The sequence below is a fragment of the Vigna angularis genome, chromosome 1 (genome assembly GCF_016808095.1).
Source record: "Vigna angularis cultivar LongXiaoDou No.4 chromosome 1, ASM1680809v1, whole genome shotgun sequence".
In the NCBI taxonomy this organism is placed as follows: Eukaryota; Viridiplantae; Streptophyta; class Magnoliopsida; order Fabales; family Fabaceae; genus Vigna; species Vigna angularis.
In genome coordinates, this window is record NC_068970.1 from 6,446,481 (window position 1) to 6,467,393 (window position 20,913).

Here is a 20,913-nt window from a genome sequence, read left to right on the forward strand (position 1 = left end):
AAAATTATATTTGTATAAATTTTGAAGTCATTATTATAGAAGTTTAACTATTATTATATATAATTATTTATAATTGGGAGATCCAATAAGAATATTTTTATTCAGAAACAAGTAATGCCTTTGCGCTATATTTGGATTTGTTTTTATTGCGAGTAAACTCCTTTTCCTTTTTCATTTCTTTGATCTTAAGTTTCAGTCATTTTTCTTTAAAAAAAAATTATTGTTTGTTTTTTCGCACGGTCTATTTTCAATGCATAAGCGAAGCTTCTATGCTCAAGCAGATTACATAATTTTTTTTAATTTATATATGAATCAAGGCTGACATTCTCTATTTTTTTCCATCTGCGGTTATAATACACATAAATAATAGTGATCAAACTCCTGATATATATTAAAGTTATTAGTAATTTTTTCTTATATCCATTACTTCTCTTATTTTTATACTTCAATATCTTGTTTATTTATTTGCCAGTATAACTAAAAGTGGAACTAATTTTGAAAAGAATTATTATTCAGATCAAACTTATGAGAAACAAAATGATAGTACACTTGTCACTATTAGGTTTCTTAGAAATGGTATCGTTGCAAGACAAAAAGAAATAAAATTAGTAATCCTAGCAAGTCTTATGTCAATGTAATATTATATAAAATTAATTAAACACTTCTCAAATTTGTCACCACGGTAACATTCACTTGTTTGATTTCCATTGTTCACAGTGAATGTTGTGCATTTCAACGGGTAAGGTTTAAAAAGTACAAATGAAAATCCAAATAAATGAACATGTAAAATTTAACGTTTCAACTATTAATTCCTCTTGCTAAATTCAACCTAGACACGGAAATTATATTTAATCTAACTTGCAATGATTCAATTGCTCAGGATAGCCAAAAAAAATAGTTTTGCAACACTTATAGTTTTTATTCCCAAGGGTAGATGAGGGACCTGGCGAAATGGAACGGTAATAGGGGTGCCATTTGAGAAGATATTACTGCGAAAATAATATGAAATGAGTCACTATATCAAATTATAGAATTTGGCCCCAAAATCATATGCTAGATCCTGGATGGTAGTAGTATCACAAATCAGCTACAACACCCTCTAGCCATTATGTAAGTATTTCAAAACTGGGTCCTCCTTCCCTGTGCCGCTTTAGAATTCACAAATATTACTAGTTTCTTTGGTTTACCTTATGATAGGGGGCTTAAAACAACCAACTACGGGTTTTGGAAACAATGAAAAATGATAGCGGTAAAAGTTTAAGTCACCGAATCAGATTTAATAGGATGGCCAAGTTAAGGCTTCAGAGAAAGAGCAAGACCGAACTTGGTGGATGAACTAAAGATCTTCGTGGAGTCATATTCAGCAGACAGAGTTATAAGTGAATTTGGCCTCCATGTTCGTTGACATTGAAAGGCTGCTTTGCCATCGTCACTGAACCGAGTCTTCAAAACTGTCTTGGGATCTATTAACTGTGAGCTCCCAATAGTAAATCTGTTATCAAAGGTGGAAAACCTGTGCGTTATTTCAGCAGCAACTGTGAATCCATCTGGGCGATCAACATAATGAATGTAAGATGTCTTCAGGGTCTGTCCTTTATCAGCCCTGCATAGTGAGTTAATGACATGATGTTAAACATATACCCTAACAAAGCAGATGAACATATTTCTTGAACTGAACAAAAAGCTTTTGCAGAAGGACATATTCACAAACTCTAAGCAGAAGAGACTGAAAGATTGGAACAAAATCATAAGCACATACAAGTTTGGATACCATACCACCCGTACATTATTTTTAGTAACAAATCTATCTTCCATAGTATCCATCAAGAACTCCCCGAAAAAGATTAAATTTAAATGTCACTAATAAATGAATTTTATATACTGTACTCGGACACTAGAGTTTAGAATAATATCGTGTAGCTTCCAGAAAAATACTTCTCCACTTTCGAACGAAAATGAAAAAAAGTAAATAAAAGAAAACATAAATTAATCATTTAACAAATACCCATGCCTTCAAAAATCACTAAAAATCACCGTCTTTTCAACCTCATAAATCGTAGACATAGCAATAAACTATTGAAATAACCCAAGGTTCATAGGAAATTTAAAGTACACAACGTTAAATTAATGATGGAATAATTATCAAATATTATCCTTGTCAATATATTACAATTAGAGATATAATTATCATTATAGCATCATCATTTTATCTTTAATCATCATCTTGATAAATTGAGATATGATTATTATCCTATCTATGTATACAAATATCTGAATGGGACAATCTCTACAACAACTCCTTAGAAGCTGGACAAGAAACCCTCAAGGAAAACAAAGATTCCGTAGTGCTCATAGAGATGAATGTGATTTCAGATATGCATTCATTACCAATTATTCTAGAATTGCATTGTTTTCACATTCTAAACACTATCAGTTAATATTGTTTTATAAAATTCCATCAGTTGATATGAGAACCATTTAGACACAGTCTACAGTTTATCATGAACCCTTATTTTAAAACAAAAAAAAAAACAAAGCTTTCGTTGTTTTATGAAATTCATATGCAATTTGTGAAAGGAATTATCTTTTACCATCGAACTTTATTAATTTAAAAGGTTATATTTTAAGTATGCTAAATGACTCGATGGTATAAAACCCTAATCTTAAGGGTATAAAACCCTCATAAGGATTAGAACCTCAAATTTGTGACTACTTATGGAATCATTGGATTTATCATATATCTTGAGTTATAACAAAACAAAGATCAACACAATTTTTCGGCATGAAACATACGTTATCACAGAGTAAAATGATTCCAGTTCCACATCAGTTCCAGCACAATTTGTTATGGAATCTTTGTTATGGGAATTTTAGGTTTGAGCTTGAAAGTTGTGATTTCCTCTCTATATTAATTTATTTTTTTGTGAACATAAAATTCCATAGTATTATCCTTCAATTGAGGAATTAATTTGAGGATATTTCATAATTGTGCATGGCTTAGATTATCATTCTCTGATGTGTATCTCTCTTAGTTTCCATTACTTTAACGCATCTATCCTGGTATAATAGTAAGAATTTAAGTATTAGTTAAACAATAAAATATCATATCTTTATAGTGATTATTGTAAACTTTTATATTACATTAATAATAATTACTCTTTATCCATATATTGTTGTTAGTGTGATTTGTTGTTGTAGAATATGCTTTCCTTCGCTTAAGTTAACCAATTTTTGGCATCGTATACTTGTTTGTTAGGATATCTGTGATATAAGTTATATTACATCTTATTTTGCTTAGGGGTTTTCTTTGACTAAACTTTCTCTTTAAATCATATTATGTTTCCCTACTGTTGTCATGTTCAGTTTTTCCCTAATTTTGTAAGAATCTAAATGGTGGACAAATTATGAGGACTAAAACAAACAACCAGACAATGACTTCTGAGGTTTGATTAGATCATCACCTCTTTTAGCTTTAAGGAAAATGGTGTGGACAAGCGCATTTACTTGAAGATTAGTGGGAACAATTTCATAATTCCCATCTTACAAATCCATGACATTCTTCTTGCTAGCAATTTGTTGAACCTATTGGCTAAGAAAATTAATAATATACAGCCACTTTGACATGAAGGACCTTCATTAAATGTTTTAGGCATTCATATTTATCACGATAGGTCACGTGACAATTCACAATAAGAAGGTATATTGAGAAGATTCTCAAAAGGTTCAACATGCATGTTTGCTCCTATATGTGCTGCTCCTTTCTTGCTTACTTTTTCCTTTCTCAAAATAAATAAATAACAAACATTATTTCAGAAAATATTACGTGACTGTATGTCTAACGCTAACTATAAATTATTGCAATGTTTATAATATTTAAAATTTTATCTAGGGTTTCTGATAGGTCTTCACATATAAGGTTAGAAAACAGAGAAAGAAATAAACAAAAAAGCAGGTAAATGAAAGACATAATAACAAGACACTATAACATAAACTGAACACGGGAAATGTGGCAACAACATTACTTACAGCATAAGTGCTGCGGAGAAATCTGGTTTATTGAAGGTAACTCCAGCATTATATTTTGTGAACGAAGCAGAAGTTGTATTAAATCCAATTTCAGCACCCAGACAAAGATCTTTGCTGCCAATTGCAGCTGAAAGCTCCAATAGAGGGGATGGATTCAAACCAATACTAGAATCAATGGCGGCATGAGGATGAAGGTATTGCACATCCAGCTGAGATAATATAGCACGGTAAGATGCGTTATAAGAAGAATCCATTGCTTACATATTGCCAAGCATAAAAAAGGATGGCCAATTGCAGGAGGCTCCCATTATTGCAGAGTTTAGAAAGGAAAAACAATCAAACATTAATAGCCACAGACCCACCATGAACTGGAGCGGCCGTTTACAGGCTTTACCAAGCTACTTCCCAAATAAAATCAACTTATCCTTGTTACCACTCTAAATCCTTGCTGGTAAGGTAAATAGTTACCATAAGATAATAGAGAACCTCTCTACCACACCTCTCCCCCAAAAGAGAAAATAGAAAGAATTCTTCCTTAAAATTAGATGGCCTGGTGCACAAGTTTATTAACTTGATATTTCTAATCGGAACCAATCTCAATCAAGTCAACAGACTGTATCGAACAATATGCCAACCACATGATTTTCAGCATAACTCAACGCAATAAGGAATGCATTCCCTTTTGCTGTCTAATGTTATTTAGATGAAACTTTTACTATAAATTCCGTGGCTTACTTCTTCTATGCTTTAAGCTCTAGCAGAGTCATTATATTTATGAAATCCCCAAAGTGTAAAGATCAAATGTAACATTTAAAATATTTTCAGGAGTAAAAGAATGCAATGCTTTACTTAATTCAGTCTTGTAAATCATGCATTAACATTATCTAGCTCTGGGAAATCAAGATTATACCCACCTTCCCTGACTTGTGATCAGGTATGTTGAAGCTCAAAGCAGCTTTTGTACCATGCAAGATATCATTCACAGTAACTTTTGTGGATACCTGGAAAGGTAAATCAGAGAAAGCATCACGGTAGGTTCAACTAGTTAGAAAATATAAAATATTATACTCTACATTGTTATATCTTAGTCATATCTCTCAAGGTTGATTGCCATATTTTCATCTCGTCATTCGATTCCTATTTACATAGGATTATAATTAGTTTAAATACTGCTATTTATTGCAGTAGTCAATACAATACTATCCAAAATATTATGATTTATTTATCTTCGTCCCAATGTACCTAAAACCCCACAATTTCAACAATGCAAGCGACTGTTTTCAGTTTACATCACATCTTAGAAAGCTTGAACTTTTTGATACAATTAGTCGTGAACAAATTTAAAGTATTAGAAGTAGCAACCAGTGTTTTTAAAATCAAGACACTTGTTCAAAACTCAATGGTTTAAGCGTAATTGAACCGGTTCTAAATAAATAATATATTAGTATTATTAGATATAATAAAATAATTTTATTATGTTAAAAACTAAAAATATATCACTGTTTAATTCGTAATATTCAAAATAAATAACAAAATCTAAATAAAAAATATCATAATAAGTATGTTAAATTAATTAAATACAATAATATTCATTAACAATAATAAGTTTCAATGTAATATAAAATTATAAGAAAATAATATATTAAAAATATAAATTGATATACATAACTAAATTATATGTTTTATAACAAAAAAATAATAGTGGATAAAATAACTCATCAATTTTTAAATCTCATTAAATATGACTTATTATTTATTATAAACTTTTAAATTTTAAAAGTTTTCAAGATTAAAAAAATATGCTTTTTTAAATTAACCGGGTCAAATTAGTTCACTGCATAGGGTTTTGGCTAGTTCTCACGGGTTACAAAATTTTCCCGTTTTATATAATGACCGGACGAATTACTACGATGGTTCCTGGTCCAACCGACTCATCCTGTCCGATTGTCAAAACAATGGCAGCAACATTATGTATATACATGAGTAGAAGTAGAACTCTATTACTTACATTAGAGTATGTATCAACTTTCACATCCACTGTAGTATTTCCACTCTTGTAGAGCGTACTTATGTCACCAACAAAAACTTGATCCTTCTTCAATCCTGTTGCTACAAGCCCCTGCCAAATGGAAAAAAAAATCTGAAATTAGGCAATACAGACAGAATGATGCACTAAGGGTTCCAGTAACTTAAGCCTATTTGGAAAAATACAAGTTTCCATTTGTTGTGAACATCTTTAGCACTCATAGGAATGTGCAAACAAACCATGAACTGCAAGACGTAAGTTCCCGACTTTTTTTAACCCAACTGGCTCAAGAAAGGAGAAAACAATATTCATCCTCTCCCACAGCACTGTATTTGGCAGTACAATTCCCTATTGGGACGAAGTTTAGTTGTCACTGAAGTAAATTTTTGTAAGTACACATGGTTAGTTATTAATGATTTCCTTAATATCTTCAGAATTTAGTGTATATTTTTGTTATGTTAGATAGGTAAAGCATGATTCCCAATGAAAGATAATAGTTCTCTACGAATCCAGCGGTTAACTTTATCTTGCAACTCTTGATATATGAATAGCAATAAAAATAAGGGTTAAATTTCATTTTAGTCCCTAAACTTGTATGCAGAATTAGAATTCGTCCATACTCGGAATTTTGATACATTGGTCTCAAACTTTGAAACTAAATAGATATAGTTCTTTTAATCCAATTGTGTTAAACTTTTTTGACATGTCAAACACGTTTCATGTTGGTGTTTGAGTTGTTTATATTATTTGACAAGTTCTAACTCAAATGTCAATCTAGAACACCATTTAACAAGCCCAAAAATTTATTATCATTAGATTAAAAGAACTATATTCATTCATTTTCATTTTTAAAGCTTGTGGATCATAATGCATCAAAGTTTGAGACATGGATGAATTCTAATTTTGTGTCTAAATTTAGCGACTAAACACATGTAATTCTAAAAATAACTATACACAATTATTAATGCTTTTAAGGTATGCAAATTAATAACTTATTGACATCACATCAGTCAACTAAGCATTATACTAAATTTATTCATTCTTCCTCTTCCTTTATTTTACTCAATACTCGAATAACAAAGAAATATGAAAGAAGGATGTGATGAAATTTTATTATGTCACTGACTGTGCGTGTGATTAAGACTACAACATATTCAAGCAAAATGAATTTTATATCACCATCAACTGCAGTGAAAAGCTGAACCCTAAAATAATTCAAGTAATTAAAAAGAAATAATAGCAGAGTGGGTTATGCATTACCAATCCAGTGGAGTTTGGAATTGACAGGCTAAACTTGTGGTCAAAGTTGTAATCCTTGTACAAAAGGTCTGCATAGGAACAACATTATTTACAACTTAATGCCACTGGTATATTTTATAAAATTTAGATGTGATTTGACTTGATATGAAATATAGAGAAACCAACAATCTAGATTTTATACACAACTTGTTCACTAACATTGGAACAAGATCATTTACAGCTTAATGACATACAAAAATGAATATAATATGATTCCCTTGTCATGAATGGCAGATGCCCGAAGGTCAAATTCTAACATATATTCATGTCATTGCAGCCTGTGGAGTTGCCATTCCCGGCCTCCCTTAACAAATACCCTAGAGCCATTGGCAAAAAAATCCAACATGGCATAACACAAATTAACATCATATGATTCCAAATGCAAACTTACTTCTCGCCCTTTTTCCAATATCAGAAAACGGAGCCGGACCATTGGCCATAATGAATCAGAATGAAATGCACCAAACCCTGTGAAACACAATTATTGTTTGTATTTCATTGTTAATTTCAGAAATAAAACTGAAAAACAAAATAGAGAACGTAATCCAATTAGAGTAGCATAACTGTATGCAAACATCCAAATGCAATATTGTGTACGTAACACAAGATTAATATTAAAATTATTCAACAAGTCAGATCATAATATCACCGTGGAAGTGATAAATGTATGAATGAAGAAAAAGAAAAATTTAAATAACAAGAATACACCATTGGAAGAAACAGGTGCACAACAAGATAAAATATTCTTGCTTGTAAAAATAGTTTCTTATTTCCTATGTCACGAACTCATAAATTAGGATTTAATTCTTTGCAAATTTTAGGTAGAATCAGCATTCGTGTTTGTAGTTGGGCTTCTATTGAAGCCCATGTGGACAACAATTTCCGGTCAAATTGAGCTATATGGAGAGGCAATAAGACGTAGGGAAGGCATGTGCTACACAGGAGCAAGAAAAGCATAACTAAGGTATGGGAGATGCCTCCAATTTTCAGCCAAGCCTTCAAAGGTCAAATTTCCCTCCACTTCTATTTCAAAATCTCATCCAAACATTATATTAGTCTAGAATTAGGATTCACATTTCATTTTCATTTTTGGATAACTCACTTGTAATAACCATCTCCTCTAGCAACTCAATTTTGATATATGAAACACTTGAGAGGATTTTTGGCACTTGTAAGTGCGATTCCATTTCTAGATAGTCTTATATTCTTAGAAAGTCAAGTGGTGATTCGTCCTTGGTGCTTATCTTGGAGAGGAGCATGGAATTTTATTCAAAGCAGCACACCTTGCTTCTTCCATATCTAACTTTCCTCCATCTTTTCCTTATTTATTTGAGTTATTATTTCTTACTAGTTGTTCTTGCTCAGTCACTTTCTTCTTTAATCAACTCTATTCATAATTTATGTTGTTTCCTTCTCTACTAGGTTCATATGTCTTGTATTTCAATTTGTTCGGTTTAGTTTATTATTAGCTCCATTCTATTTGGTGTATTTGAATCCTAGTTTTATTCTTGTGCTGGATACTAATTCTATTCTTGTTCTTAATTCTTTGTATAAAAAATCATGGATTTAAGTCTTTCATCAATATATTCATGACTTGAGACACGGATGAGATTCAGCTCTTGTTCGATTCATGTTTCATATATGTTTCATATGCCTATGACTTCCCATGAATATATGATGTTTATCAGGAAGGGTGGTGGAATCAGCTATGAGCTTTATGCAACTATGCACTATTGCATACTTGTCCATTTAGGTGTAACCCATGAACATAATCAATAAATTGATCCAGGAAAAGATATAAAAATAAAAAAGGCTCTAAGCAATCCCCTGTGATGAATTAGGATTTAGGACAAAGTTGAAGCCGCTGAAAATGCACATGAATTTTAATCTGTACTCTAATTGGACCGCCCCAATCGTATTCTGACCGAGTAGTTGGATCATCACTACCAACCCTTTCACCCAAAATTACTTGAGGATGAGGGATAGTGTCTGCTCCCAACCGTAATGCTGGGATACTCGTGAATCCCTCCCTAAACTCTTGCGCGAGAATTGCATAAGGTGAACCAATCCATTTAGACGGGAATAGTTGCCCTGCTGATGACGAAGAATTTCGGCACCAAGAACCCTAAAAAAGCACAAGAGATACCTAACGTGGGAAGATATTGGCAAAATGGAATACATTTAGGCTGGAACCTAAACTGGAAAACTAGACGGGAATCTAAACTTAACGGAGGTATGCTAAACTGGAAAACTACCCATGTGGAAAAGCATTAGGCTCCTTCAAGCTACCCCAAACTTAACCGCTGCTATATTGAAAAAGCGACACCTAAATCCTTCACTGCAACCACGGGATGTTTATTTTTTTCAATATGATGACAGTTTCGCCTCACCAAGTTAATTTCGGGACAATCAACAAAACCAATCCAGGACATTCATATTATCGTAAGCAATTAATATGAAGAAACTTGACACACAAAACTGACATTGTGAATTTGAGCAGAACAAGTGCGTTATTTTCACGCGAAAATCAAACTAGAGAAGAAAAAAATCTATACTCCACCAGCCCATGTTAAAATAAAGCACTGCAGGTTCTCCATAAACTCCACTAGTTCGCTAAGAAACACTACATAATCAAACTACTGCGCATCGCATCTTTTGATTTTATATGCACCAGATGCTCGACAAAATACCCAAACGAAAATAAACAACTGTATCGTGCACAAACGATCGCGGAGTGGAAAGCAAACCAATATCAAGAGATCAGGAGTAGGGGAAAAACGGAATAAATCTGAAAAGTGATGATGATAGGAGGAAATGATTGCAAGATAATGATGCAGAAGCCTTACAGAGAAGAAATTATGAGTGAAGCCGAGAGAAAACGACGCGCCGCCGCCGCCAAAGAAAGAGTGGAAGAGAGTCGTTGTCTCTCTCTCACAAGCAGCAGCACTGGTGCAAACTCTGTGTGGGCTGCGGAAGAAAACGCAATGTTCTGGGTCTCAACACAACTCACAAACAGTGCTGACGTGGCCTCCCTAGCCCTACCTACTCACAAGCTCCCCTTAAAAAAGAAATATCACTATAAACCTCATTGGTTGGTGAGAATGCCCTAACTCAATTTGCACTTTTTGAATAAAAAATAAAAAAATTATTTAATTGAAACAATTAAAAAAAAATACTGTAAACCTCATCATTTTTAAAATTTTCTCTTTTTTTTTTTTTAACTTGGCCTCGCTCTTGACGCCACTAGTTAGGAATGGCCCCATTCGGAATTTGTCCCACTTTGGTTGGCTCTAGTTAGCTTTGGTCTGCTCACATTGATCCAGGTTGTCATCCACAATTATTTATCCTTCTCCTAAAAAAATATATTTTAATTTACGTTAAGTAAAAATTTATTTATTATTAATTTAGTTAAAAATTATATTAGAATATCATTTTGTTAACTTTATTTTAAATTTGACTTAATAAAAATGAGTTCTTGTTTATATAAATTATAAAATCTCACTTTATTAACTCATAAAAACAAGTAAGTAAAATAAAAATAATCTTATTCCAATAGCAATAAAATTTAAAAAAATTAACTGAAAAATTTAATACTTTAAATGCTCAATAAATCAACAAAATTTAATAAACTTTAATTAAAAATACTCAAGTTTATAAATAATTAAGACTTAATTGATTTATATTTAAAATTGTTTGCTTTGTTAATAATTTCGTTTAAAAGAATTTTCATTTTTTAATTTTATTGTTATTCTATTTCGATTTTTTAAAATCATGTTACTAAAACATATAATCTGTTTTGTTAGAACTGAAGATTAGCACGTAGTTACGTTTCAGCATGGATAAATTAAGTACTTTTAAAAACAAGTTCATTAATGTTAAAAATGTGTGTTTGTCATTAATAAATTTTTTAAGATTTTACGGGCAATTTAATAGTTTTCCATGAAGTTGAAAATATGTTTTTTAATGCTTTATTTACTTTTTTAAAAAATGTTAAAAAATCAAAGTTATCTATAAATGATTTATAGTCAAGTTTTTTTTCTTCTCGGAAAATATTTCATTGAAAGAGGTAAAATAGTTTACTAATTAATACTATAACACCTCAACTTTGTAGAATTACCTTTATAATTATAGCATTGATAAAAAAACATAAATAAACATAAGTATAAAAAATATATTTATAATACGTCACAAGAAAATCTAAATTAAATTTCTAAAATATGATTAAGATAATACATATAAGCCAAAAACAATATATCTAAACACTAATGTCTTATTATTCAACTTTTATCATGTTTATCTTTCATTGTCTCTTACCATTACACTATAGGATCACAAAAAATAAACAAATTGCAGCATAACACACAATAGATATTTTAACTTCTTACATAGACATTGAATAATAAATTTAAGTATAACTATTACAATTAAACAAATATTCACTTTAAATTATTTTCGAATCACATAAACCGTAGAATCACGAGTCTCAAAATGTTAAACTAATTAAAAATTAAAACAAAAGATAAATTTACTCTATTTTAGATTTTAATATAAAAAATGTAAATCTCTCCTTCACCAATCCATTAATAAATTCCTATCGACAAAATATAAATTCAAAAAATAAAAAGAAAATAAATGAAACTTAAGAAGAAGAAAAATCAGAAATGATATTTTTTATAAAATATAAAACTCAATTAACATAAATTTTATTTATAATTTTTTAAAATAAAATAATGGAATATCATCCACAAAACTTCTACAACTCATTAAACCATTTTCAAAGTGATTACAAATATAAGATTTTTTTATTAAACCATTTAACGTGATAAACATTAAATATTTTGATGAAAGTAATACTTGTGATTTTTTCAAAAACTTATGTAAATATTTTGATTATGACCAACTAAATATGGTTTAGTGGTTTTTATGAATTTTGTTTCGGTGTGAATGTTGTCCGGTGTGTCTTTGTTGCTCCTGGCTGTCTGGGACGCTTGCTCTTCTCCAATTGTTGTTGTTCATATTCGCCAAAGGAGGGGGAGGTACATGCAAAGATACTTCGACGCTCAAGTCAGATGTGAGTCATGGAACCTCAGCTCTCAAGAGAGTGATTACTGCTCTGAAATATTATTTAGGGTCTCTAGACATAAATAGACATAAAGAGAACGTACCTGGACTCTGGTCTTGTCATTGTATTTATAAACAAAATAAAAATAACCACCTTACCTAAAAATGTGGTTAGTGGCTTGATAAATATCTTAACCGTTTAAGATATTTAAGATATTTTAATGAGTATCTTACTACATAACATGCCTCCCAAGTCCGAGTTAACCGTTCCGTTTTATGGACGTGGTAACTATAGGACTTATGAGTTTGAGGGAGGCTGTCTTCGCTGTATTAGAGAACGTGTTCCTGGTTACTGCTCATGTGTGGATTGAACGTTTTAAAACAAGGATGACCGAGTGGTTGAGTGGCGCCGAGTGGCATGTGAGGCTGAGTGGTTGAAACCAAAAGGTCGAACAAATTTGAGGCCGAACGAGCAACTTCCTGAACGCTCGAAAACATGGATTGTCGAGCGGTGTCTGAGCGCTCGTTTTCGAACGCTCGTTGATGTGAATTGACGAGCGGTAGTTTAATGCTCGTTTACATGAATTGACGAGCGGTTTTGTAACGCTCGTTGAAATGGATCGTCGAGCGACGTCTGAACGCTCGTTTTCGAACGCTCGTTGATGTGAATTGACGAGCGGTGGTTGAACGCTCGTTGACATGAATTGACGAGCGGTTTTGTAACGCTCGTTGAAATGGATCGTCGAGCGACGTTTGGACGCTCGTTGACATGGATTGATGAACGGTTCTTGAACGCTCGTTGAAATGGATGGTCGAGCGATGTTCGGACGCTCGTTGACATGGAGTGACGAGTGGTTCTTGAACGCTCGTTGAAATGGATGGTCGAGCGATGTTCGGACGCTCGTTGACATGGAGTGACGAGTAGTTCTTGAACGCTCGTTGAAATGAATTGTTGAGCGATGTGTGGACGCTCGTTGACATTGATGGTTGGGCGCTGAGGCCGAACGACCGACTTTGTGAGCGTTCGTTGACATTTGACTGTCGAGCGTTAAGGCCGAACGACTGACTGTGTGAACGTTCGTTGTCATTGATGGTCGAGCGACAAAATCTTTGAAAATTTTATGTTCTTGGGCGAACATAAGCTAGGCTAGAGGATGGTCCCCTAGGTTTGATGGCCTGGGTGTTCTAGGGCGAACATCTACCAGCGGGAGTGTGTCCCTTTGTTCAATGCACCTGGGTGTTCTAGGGCGAACATCTACCAGCGGGAGGGTATCCCTTTATTCAATGCACCTGGGTGTTCTAGGGCGAACATCTACCGGGTCTAGGAGTGCTTCAGGATGAACAGCTTTCAGGTGTCCGCTTTTATGTACAAGATATGCTTATCTGCACTGTAAGAAATAATATTAAGCATATAGGTAGACCGTTTGGTCAAGTTGCAAACCTGGTGGCCGAACGTCCATTAGGCTGAATGCTGGACGCTTGGGGTCGTACGTCAAGGAGATCGATTGACCGAACGCCAGTGAGTCCGAATGACCGAACGCTTCCTGCGTGAATTGCCGAACGTTAATGAAGCGATTGGCCGAACGGTTGAAGCCAAGATGCCGAACGTCAGGAGGTCGAACAAGAGTTAGGCCGAGTGCTGGACCGTTCGTGTTGAAGTATGGTCGACCTTGAAAGTGGCGAACGACAATGGGGAAGAATGATGGACGCTGTAGGCCACGGAAAGTCGAACCGTTGAGGCGGGTTGGCCGAACGTCAGGGAGAGTGAGTGTTGGGCGCTTCGAATCCGAAGGATGAGGCCGAACGGCCGACTGTTTGGCATCGATGTTGGGCGAAGCGACGAACGCTTTAAGCCGAACGTCCGTGAGATCTAATGGCCGAACGATTTGCCCCAAGAGAACGAACGTCGTTGGCGTCGAGTGGCCGAAGGTTGAAGCGCTCGTAGCCGTGAATTGTCGAGCATCCTCGAAGCCGAAAGGCCGAACGTTTATAAGAAAGGCCGTACGGTCCATGCCAAGTTGCCGAACGTCGATGAGACGGATGGTCGAACGGTCGAGGCCAAAGATGGCCGAACGTTATTGAGACTGGTGATCGAATTGTTGAGGCCACGGATGGCCGAATGTTGAGGCCGAGAGAACGAACGTGACATACGTCGAGGAGTGTGTGTAGCCGTTGAATGTCGAGCGTCCTCGAAACCGAAAGGGCGAAAACCTTTGAGGCCGAACGGCCAACAGCTTGGACGCTCGTACCAAGGGATTGTCGAGCATTGTTTGAACGCTCGTTGACATGGGTTTGACGAGCGCTCGTTGAAATAGATTGACGAGCGATATTTGGACGCTCGTTGACATGGGTTGACGAGCGCTCGTGTTGAAGTATGGTCGAATATCTTCGAGGTCGAACGTCCGACAGCAAGGACGCTCGCACGCAGTGATTGTCGAGCGTTCGAATTCTAAGGCGAGGCCGAACGCCCGGGTTTGACGAGCGCTCGTTGAAATGGATTGACGAGCGGTATTTGAACGCTCGATGACATCGGTTTGACGAGCGCTTGTTGAAATGGATTGACGAGCGGTATTTGAACGCTCGATGACATCGGTTTGACGAGCGCTCGTGGAAATGGATTGACGAGCGATATTTGCACGCTCGTTGACATGGGTTGACGAGCGCTCATGTTGAAGTATGGTCGAATATCTTCGAGGTTGAACGTCCGACAGCAAGGACGCTCGCACACAGTGATTGTCAAGCGTTCGAATTCTAAGGCGAGGCCGAACGCCCGGGTTTGACGAGCGCTCGTTGAAATGGATTGACGAGCGGTATTTGAACGCTCGATGACATGGGTTGACGAGCGCTCGTTGAAATGGATTGACGAGCGGTATTTGAACGCTCGATGACATCGGTTTGACGAGCGCTCGTTGACATGGGTTGACGAGCGATATTTGGACGCTCGTTGACATGGGTTGACGAGCGCTCTTGTTGAAGTATGGTCGAACATCTTCGAGGCCGAACGTCTGACAGCAAGGACGCTCGCACACAGTGATTGTCGAGCGTTCGAATTCTAAGGCGAGGCCGAACGCCCGGGTGTTTGGACGCTCGTACACCCTGACCGTCGAGCGTTCGAATCCGAGGGTCGAGGCCGAACGCCGGCTGTTTGGAGTTTGGGGAATAGAAACTGGGTTGGATGACGTGGAGGCAGAACCGAACGACGCGTGGATGGCGCGAGTGTTGCGGAAGACGTGGAGAATGGGTCTGCGATTTGTTTGGGGATCTTTCGGGTGGGAATCTTCCGCGCAAACGGCGAGTCTGCTCATGTGACTGGAACTGAGCTCCTGGCAGAATCGCAGACTCGGTTGTGACCTTGTGACTGTACTGGCGTGGTGGCGGATGCCCCCCAAGGTTTTGGTCACAAATTCGTCAGATAAGCGAGATTCAGTACTTGAATATGGCAAACATCGACAGCACAATCAAAAAAGCGTGAAGAGAAAGAGAACGAAGAAACAGGTGTTGAAGGTGCTGGTGTGGGTTGTTCTTGTTGAGATACACCGTGGATAGGAGTTTCGTGGTCTCCACCACCGTCGTGGGATCAGCGTGATAGTGTTTGGGAGGTGATTTAGGAATTTAGGGTTTTTTGATTTGCGGATTGTGCAATCATGGAGACGATGGAGGTGACCTAATGGTGCTCCTGTGACAGCAGCGGCTGGTGGCGCGGCGGAGGCTGATGGGTGGACCCGATTTGGGGGTGTGATTTCGCTGATGTCTACTGGCATTAATGGCTCACGGGGGAAGAAGGAGAGAAACCCGCTGGAGGCGTCATTCGATCTGGTAATGACAGTGGCGTCACGGCTCGCGGAGGAGAATCTTGGTGGCGATGCAGCGATTTGATGGAGTAGCTCTATCCGAGGAAGTGATTCATTGAGGCTGAGTGCTCTTCTTGCGGCTTCTTTGGGTTGGCACTCGGCCCCACGGTGGGCGCCAAAATGTTTCGGTGTGAATGTTGTCCGGTGTGTCTTTGTTGCTCCTGGCTGTCTGGGACGCTTGCTCTTCTCCAATTGTTGTTGTTCATATTCGCCAAAGGAGGGGGAGGTACATGCAAAGATACTCCGACGCTCAAGTCAGATGTGAGTCATGGAACCTCAGCTCTCAAGAGAGTGATTACTGCTCTGAAATATTATTTAGGGTCTCTAGACATAAATAGACATAAAGATAACGTACATGGACTCTGGTCTTGTCATTGTATTTATAAACAAAATAAAAATAACCACCTTACCTAAAAATGTGGTTAGTGGCTTGATAAATATCTTAACCGTTTAAGATATTTAAGATATTTTAATGAGTATCTTACTACATAACAAATTTCAACGTAAGATTAATAACTGTTGGATATTAATATAAAAAAAAAAATCTTCTGCCAAATGTTTCTTTTAGTCATTGTTTAGATTAAAGAGTGGAAATTAAAGGTTTTCTGTAATTAAATTTGGATTTATTTACAAATTTTAAAAAACAATTTAAGTTTAGTTTGCGTAAAACTAGAATATCAAGCAGATTTTGTAAAAGATTTTTACAGTGGTAATTTTTCTCATAACGAAATTTTGAAACTTGTGTGTTGTGAATATTACGTGTATCCAAATATGCATTTAGGATTTGGATAATCTGCGTTTTAGTAATGATTAAAACTATATATCGTGTTGTTTTACTTTGTTGTATGATTCTAGTTCTTTTGTGCTTGAAAAGAGATAAATGAGAGAAAATACGAGCAATGAAAATGAGAAGTGAATTTGTTCAGATATAAGTAAGCGTGTTTAGAGAAAGATTTTGATAAAGGGGATGTGAATCGTGACGATTATAAGTAACTTTCCACGTATTTTTTTATATATTTTTGTTTCTCTTGTTTCTTTAATTATATTTAACTATTTTTTTATTCAATTTTTTTCCTATATAAACCCCCAATAAACCTGGAGGAGAAAATAGAGGTAGACACGTGAATGTTTTTATTTCATTTACACGTGTTTTTTTATTTGTTTTATAATATATTTTATTTTTATTTTAAATGCTATATTTATATGATCGAGAAGAGGCAAACGTAAAATAAAATAAAACGTCCCAGAATGAACGAGGGAAAAGGTAACCAAGGCAGAAATAGAAGAGACACCCACAAACACAGGTACTGGTATTATAATCTAATCTAATGAAACTAACAATTGACATAACCAAAAAAAAGTAAGTTTAAATTAATTTTTGAAGTAAAAATAATTTTTTGATGAATTAAAATTTTTAATCATTCTTTTTTAAATTACTTAATATAACATCCTTTGTTATTTTAATTTGTGGAGAAAAACAACGGACAAATGAAGAGGGAGATAACGAGTAGGTTACTTGAATAACGGATGAGGAGTATATGTCTCTTATAACATGCTGCGACGACCAATCAATCGTATTTTAGGAGTGATCGAATGATCATAAACTTTAAAAAAACTTTAATTGTCATTAATAATCAAATTTTCAGTAAATCATATTTACTAAGTATTGAATTATGATTAGAACGTGTTAATCTCAAATTCATCTTAAAATCTATAAATATAAATTTAAGATAAGAAAATAAATAATTTTATTTATTATAAATTTAAAATTTGAATGTTATAACTGATCATCACTTATTTGAATGTTAAAATGTCTTCTGACATTTATTTCCTCTTACAAATTGGAGTTGAAATATTAAAGATTTATGAAAACTTGATAATGAAGATAAAAGACGAGATTAAAAAATCTAAAAAAAAAATATAAATAAGTGTTTTGACTGTGGTTTTAGTGAATTTACTTTGTTGAGTCTATACAAATTTCTTATATAAGTTTAACATTTGTAACGTTTTTTTTGTGGAAAAACAATATTTTTTATATAGCTTATAATTATGATATAAAAATAATCAATATATGATATAATAAGTCTTGTGTCCGATATTTAGTTAAATAATTAAGTCAAAGTAGAAATCACAGTTAACAAAAATAAATAAATAAATGAAGTATTAATAGACAATAACCAACATACTTTTTTTTTTCATCTTCTTAGAAAGTTTTATTTTAACAAATTCATAATAACTCTACAAAGTAAAAAGAATTACGATAGTGTGTGAATAGTAAAAATATTAATAGGATTAGTGACGTATTTTTAATAATTATAGGAGTGATAGTAAAATTAATAATGATATAACTTATTACATATATTTGTTGTTTTTTTTTCTTCAACTTTTATATCAGATGTTTCAAATATAAGGTTGAATGTCTACTTAAACACTTTTTTTATTGTTTGTTTCAATACTAACCTATTTGTGTTAGGATGAACTGTTATTCAACCAATCCATTAAATATATTAAATGTGTTGCGATATTAAAATCAATTCAAATTAACAATTTGATTTATATTTATAGTTTTATCTATATGGACTTAATCACGACTCAAATTTCTTTAAATTTGATTATTGATATATTTAGATTAATTATATAATTAACTGATTTAATTATGATGGCTAAACTTGAATGATTGGTCATGTGATTTAGTATGATATCTATGTAGATATAGTAGGAAAATGTATATTTAACCGTAATTAATAATAAATGTGATGGACAAATTTTTTCACCAAAACTATAAATAAAACTTATTAATAGGGATAGCAATAATTATAACGAAAATGATAGAAAAATAAGGTAATTTTAACTGGACAACAGTAAGTCCAACACTCGGACGAGCCTTTTTTAATCAATGTAATAGTTAGGAAATAGGGAGCACAAGTGTAGACATTAGAATTGTTAGAGAAGCATGGATGCAGTCGAATCAATCGGCTTCACCGACTCTGTTTCCCCATTTGAATTGACTTCTTTCTCTTGTTAGGTCCATTACAATATCCTTCAAAACTCAAATTCACCCACCACCCTCTGTTGCACAACAATCATAGACCAGGAACGTTCAAAATTGCATGTAGAAACAACAAATCAAGAAAAAATCGCACCTTGCAAGTTAATAACGTTCCCTCTATTCTGTTTTTCAACAAAACACCACATGGCTTATAAAGACCCCAAAAATGAAATCAGATATTGTAACATTAATTATTACTATCATAATATATATATATATAAAAAATAAAATAACGAAATGTTGAGAACGAAGATCACTAAACTAAGGTATATGATATAACTTGGACGGCTTCAAAGAATGGGTGTGGTTGAAAAAGGAGAGAGTCCGAATCCACTTCTCTTGATTCTTCAACAAATGAACTGCAATAGTGTCGTTCCAAAGCTCGTGACTACACACGGAGGCTGGATCAGGGTAGTTGTACATAGACCACTTAGCATTGTACCTATTTTTTCCACGGCGACCCCATCGCATCCAATCTCCGAACACCTTATCCTCTGGGCCCTCCACGTGTTTCTTCGGAATATCAGAGCCATGGATCCACTCCACGATGTCCCAGGACACCACAAACCCCATCCCAGACATGTAGTGTTTGAAGGGGTCCATGCTACCACAGGGTATGACGAACCCATAGTATAAATCCTCCCTCGGCAACGGCCTCAATGACCGCACCAGACTGTGAATTCTCACGTACGTGTCATCATCCGCTTTCATCACGTAGTGGTAGGGAGGGTAGGGCCCCACACCGCTTGTGTCGTTGAACATCTCCGGCAGGCTTGTGAAGAACGTCGACGTTTTGCCCCTGTTCATGTTCTCGGTGCAGTTCAGGATGATGATGTCGTCGTGAAGCATGATCTCCATCGCCACCATCACTTTCTGGTCCTCTTTTGTGAGATTGCAGAACACGAACTTCACATCCACTTTCGCTCCCTCCCAGGTTTGCGTGCCGTACACGAGGCGCAGGAAGTGTCGTCGTAGGTACTGGTCGGGGAGGGTCAGAACGGAGATCAGGATTCTAAGGTCTTCTGATTGGTTTCCTGTGGGTGCAGTTTCGTTTGAGAGAGCACATCGACCCAACTTCGGTAAGCTACTGAATCGAACTTCGTTAATTGCTGCGAACAAGCAGAGGAAGAAGATGACCGTGAAACAAGAGCAGACGAATCGCCCACGGTTGGGCTTTGAGGACTTGGAACCCATTGTGTTTTCAAGCTTCATAAAAGAAAGTGAAGTTTAGCATTTTCTTTAGGGAATGCCATTTGTAGTGTAGGGAGTTTCTTAGATGCAACGCATGGGAGAACATTTTCGTGCTACTACGATTTCCCTTTTGACTTCTCCTCTTCTAAAGTAAATCTTGAGTAACTCAAATCCATCACACTTTTTTTTTGTTTATTGAAGCAAATAGAAAAACGAGTTTTAATAATTATCTTTACTTTTAAATTAATTCTTAAACTTTAAAACATACTTAAACTTTGGTTAGAGGATGGTTAGAATAGTAAGGATTTTTTTTTTTATGGGTAGTATTGAGCACGTTGAAATATTAATTAGATTGAAGATGTGTTGCGATGGTGGAGTTGGGCCTGAACGTTGGGCGCGTGGAGTTGTGG

General features: G+C 35.1%; 2 protein-coding genes across 2 annotated transcripts; both read right to left on the reverse strand.

Moving 5' to 3' along the window:
- Positions 1–998: 998 nt before the first annotated feature.
- Positions 999–10,410, reverse strand: LOC108322198 (mitochondrial outer membrane protein porin 6). Its single transcript, XM_017554218.2, has 7 exons — positions 10,198–10,410; positions 7,743–7,819; positions 7,313–7,380; positions 6,035–6,145; positions 4,941–5,027; positions 4,027–4,235; positions 999–1,603 (listed from the first exon to the last, which is right to left on the reverse strand). Exons 2-7 carry the CDS (start codon positions 7,789–7,791, stop codon positions 1,294–1,296), a joined length of 834 nt encoding a protein of 277 aa, XP_017409707.1. The 5' UTR covers positions 7,792–7,819; positions 10,198–10,410; the 3' UTR covers positions 999–1,293.
- An 8,837-nt stretch (positions 10,411–19,247) lies between these two features.
- On the reverse strand, positions 19,248–20,617 carry LOC108322161 (uncharacterized). The gene has a single exon (XM_017554154.2). It carries the CDS (start codon positions 20,522–20,524, stop codon positions 19,574–19,576), a length of 951 nt encoding a protein of 316 aa, XP_017409643.2. The 5' UTR covers positions 20,525–20,617; the 3' UTR covers positions 19,248–19,573.
- Positions 20,618–20,913: the final 296 nt, after the last annotated feature.

What these genes read in the sequence shown, in the direction of transcription:
- LOC108322198 (XM_017554218.2), bottom strand. Translation starts at nt 7,791, where the DNA reads ATGGCCAATGGTCCGGCTCCGTTTTCTGATATTGGAAAAAGGGCGAGA. An exon ending in TATTGGAAAAAGGGCGAGAA is followed by an intron (nt 7,381 to 7,742) that starts GTAAGTTTGCAT and finishes GTTCCTATGCAG; the next exon opens with ACCTTTTGTACAAGGATTAC. An exon ending in TTCTCCGCAGCACTTATGCT is followed by an intron (nt 1,604 to 4,026) that starts GTAAGTAATGTT and finishes CTCACTATGCAG; the next exon opens with GGCTGATAAAGGACAGACCC.
- LOC108322161 (XM_017554154.2), bottom strand. Translation starts at nt 20,524, where the DNA reads ATGAAGCTTGAAAACACAATGGGTTCCAAGTCCTCAAAGCCCAACCGT.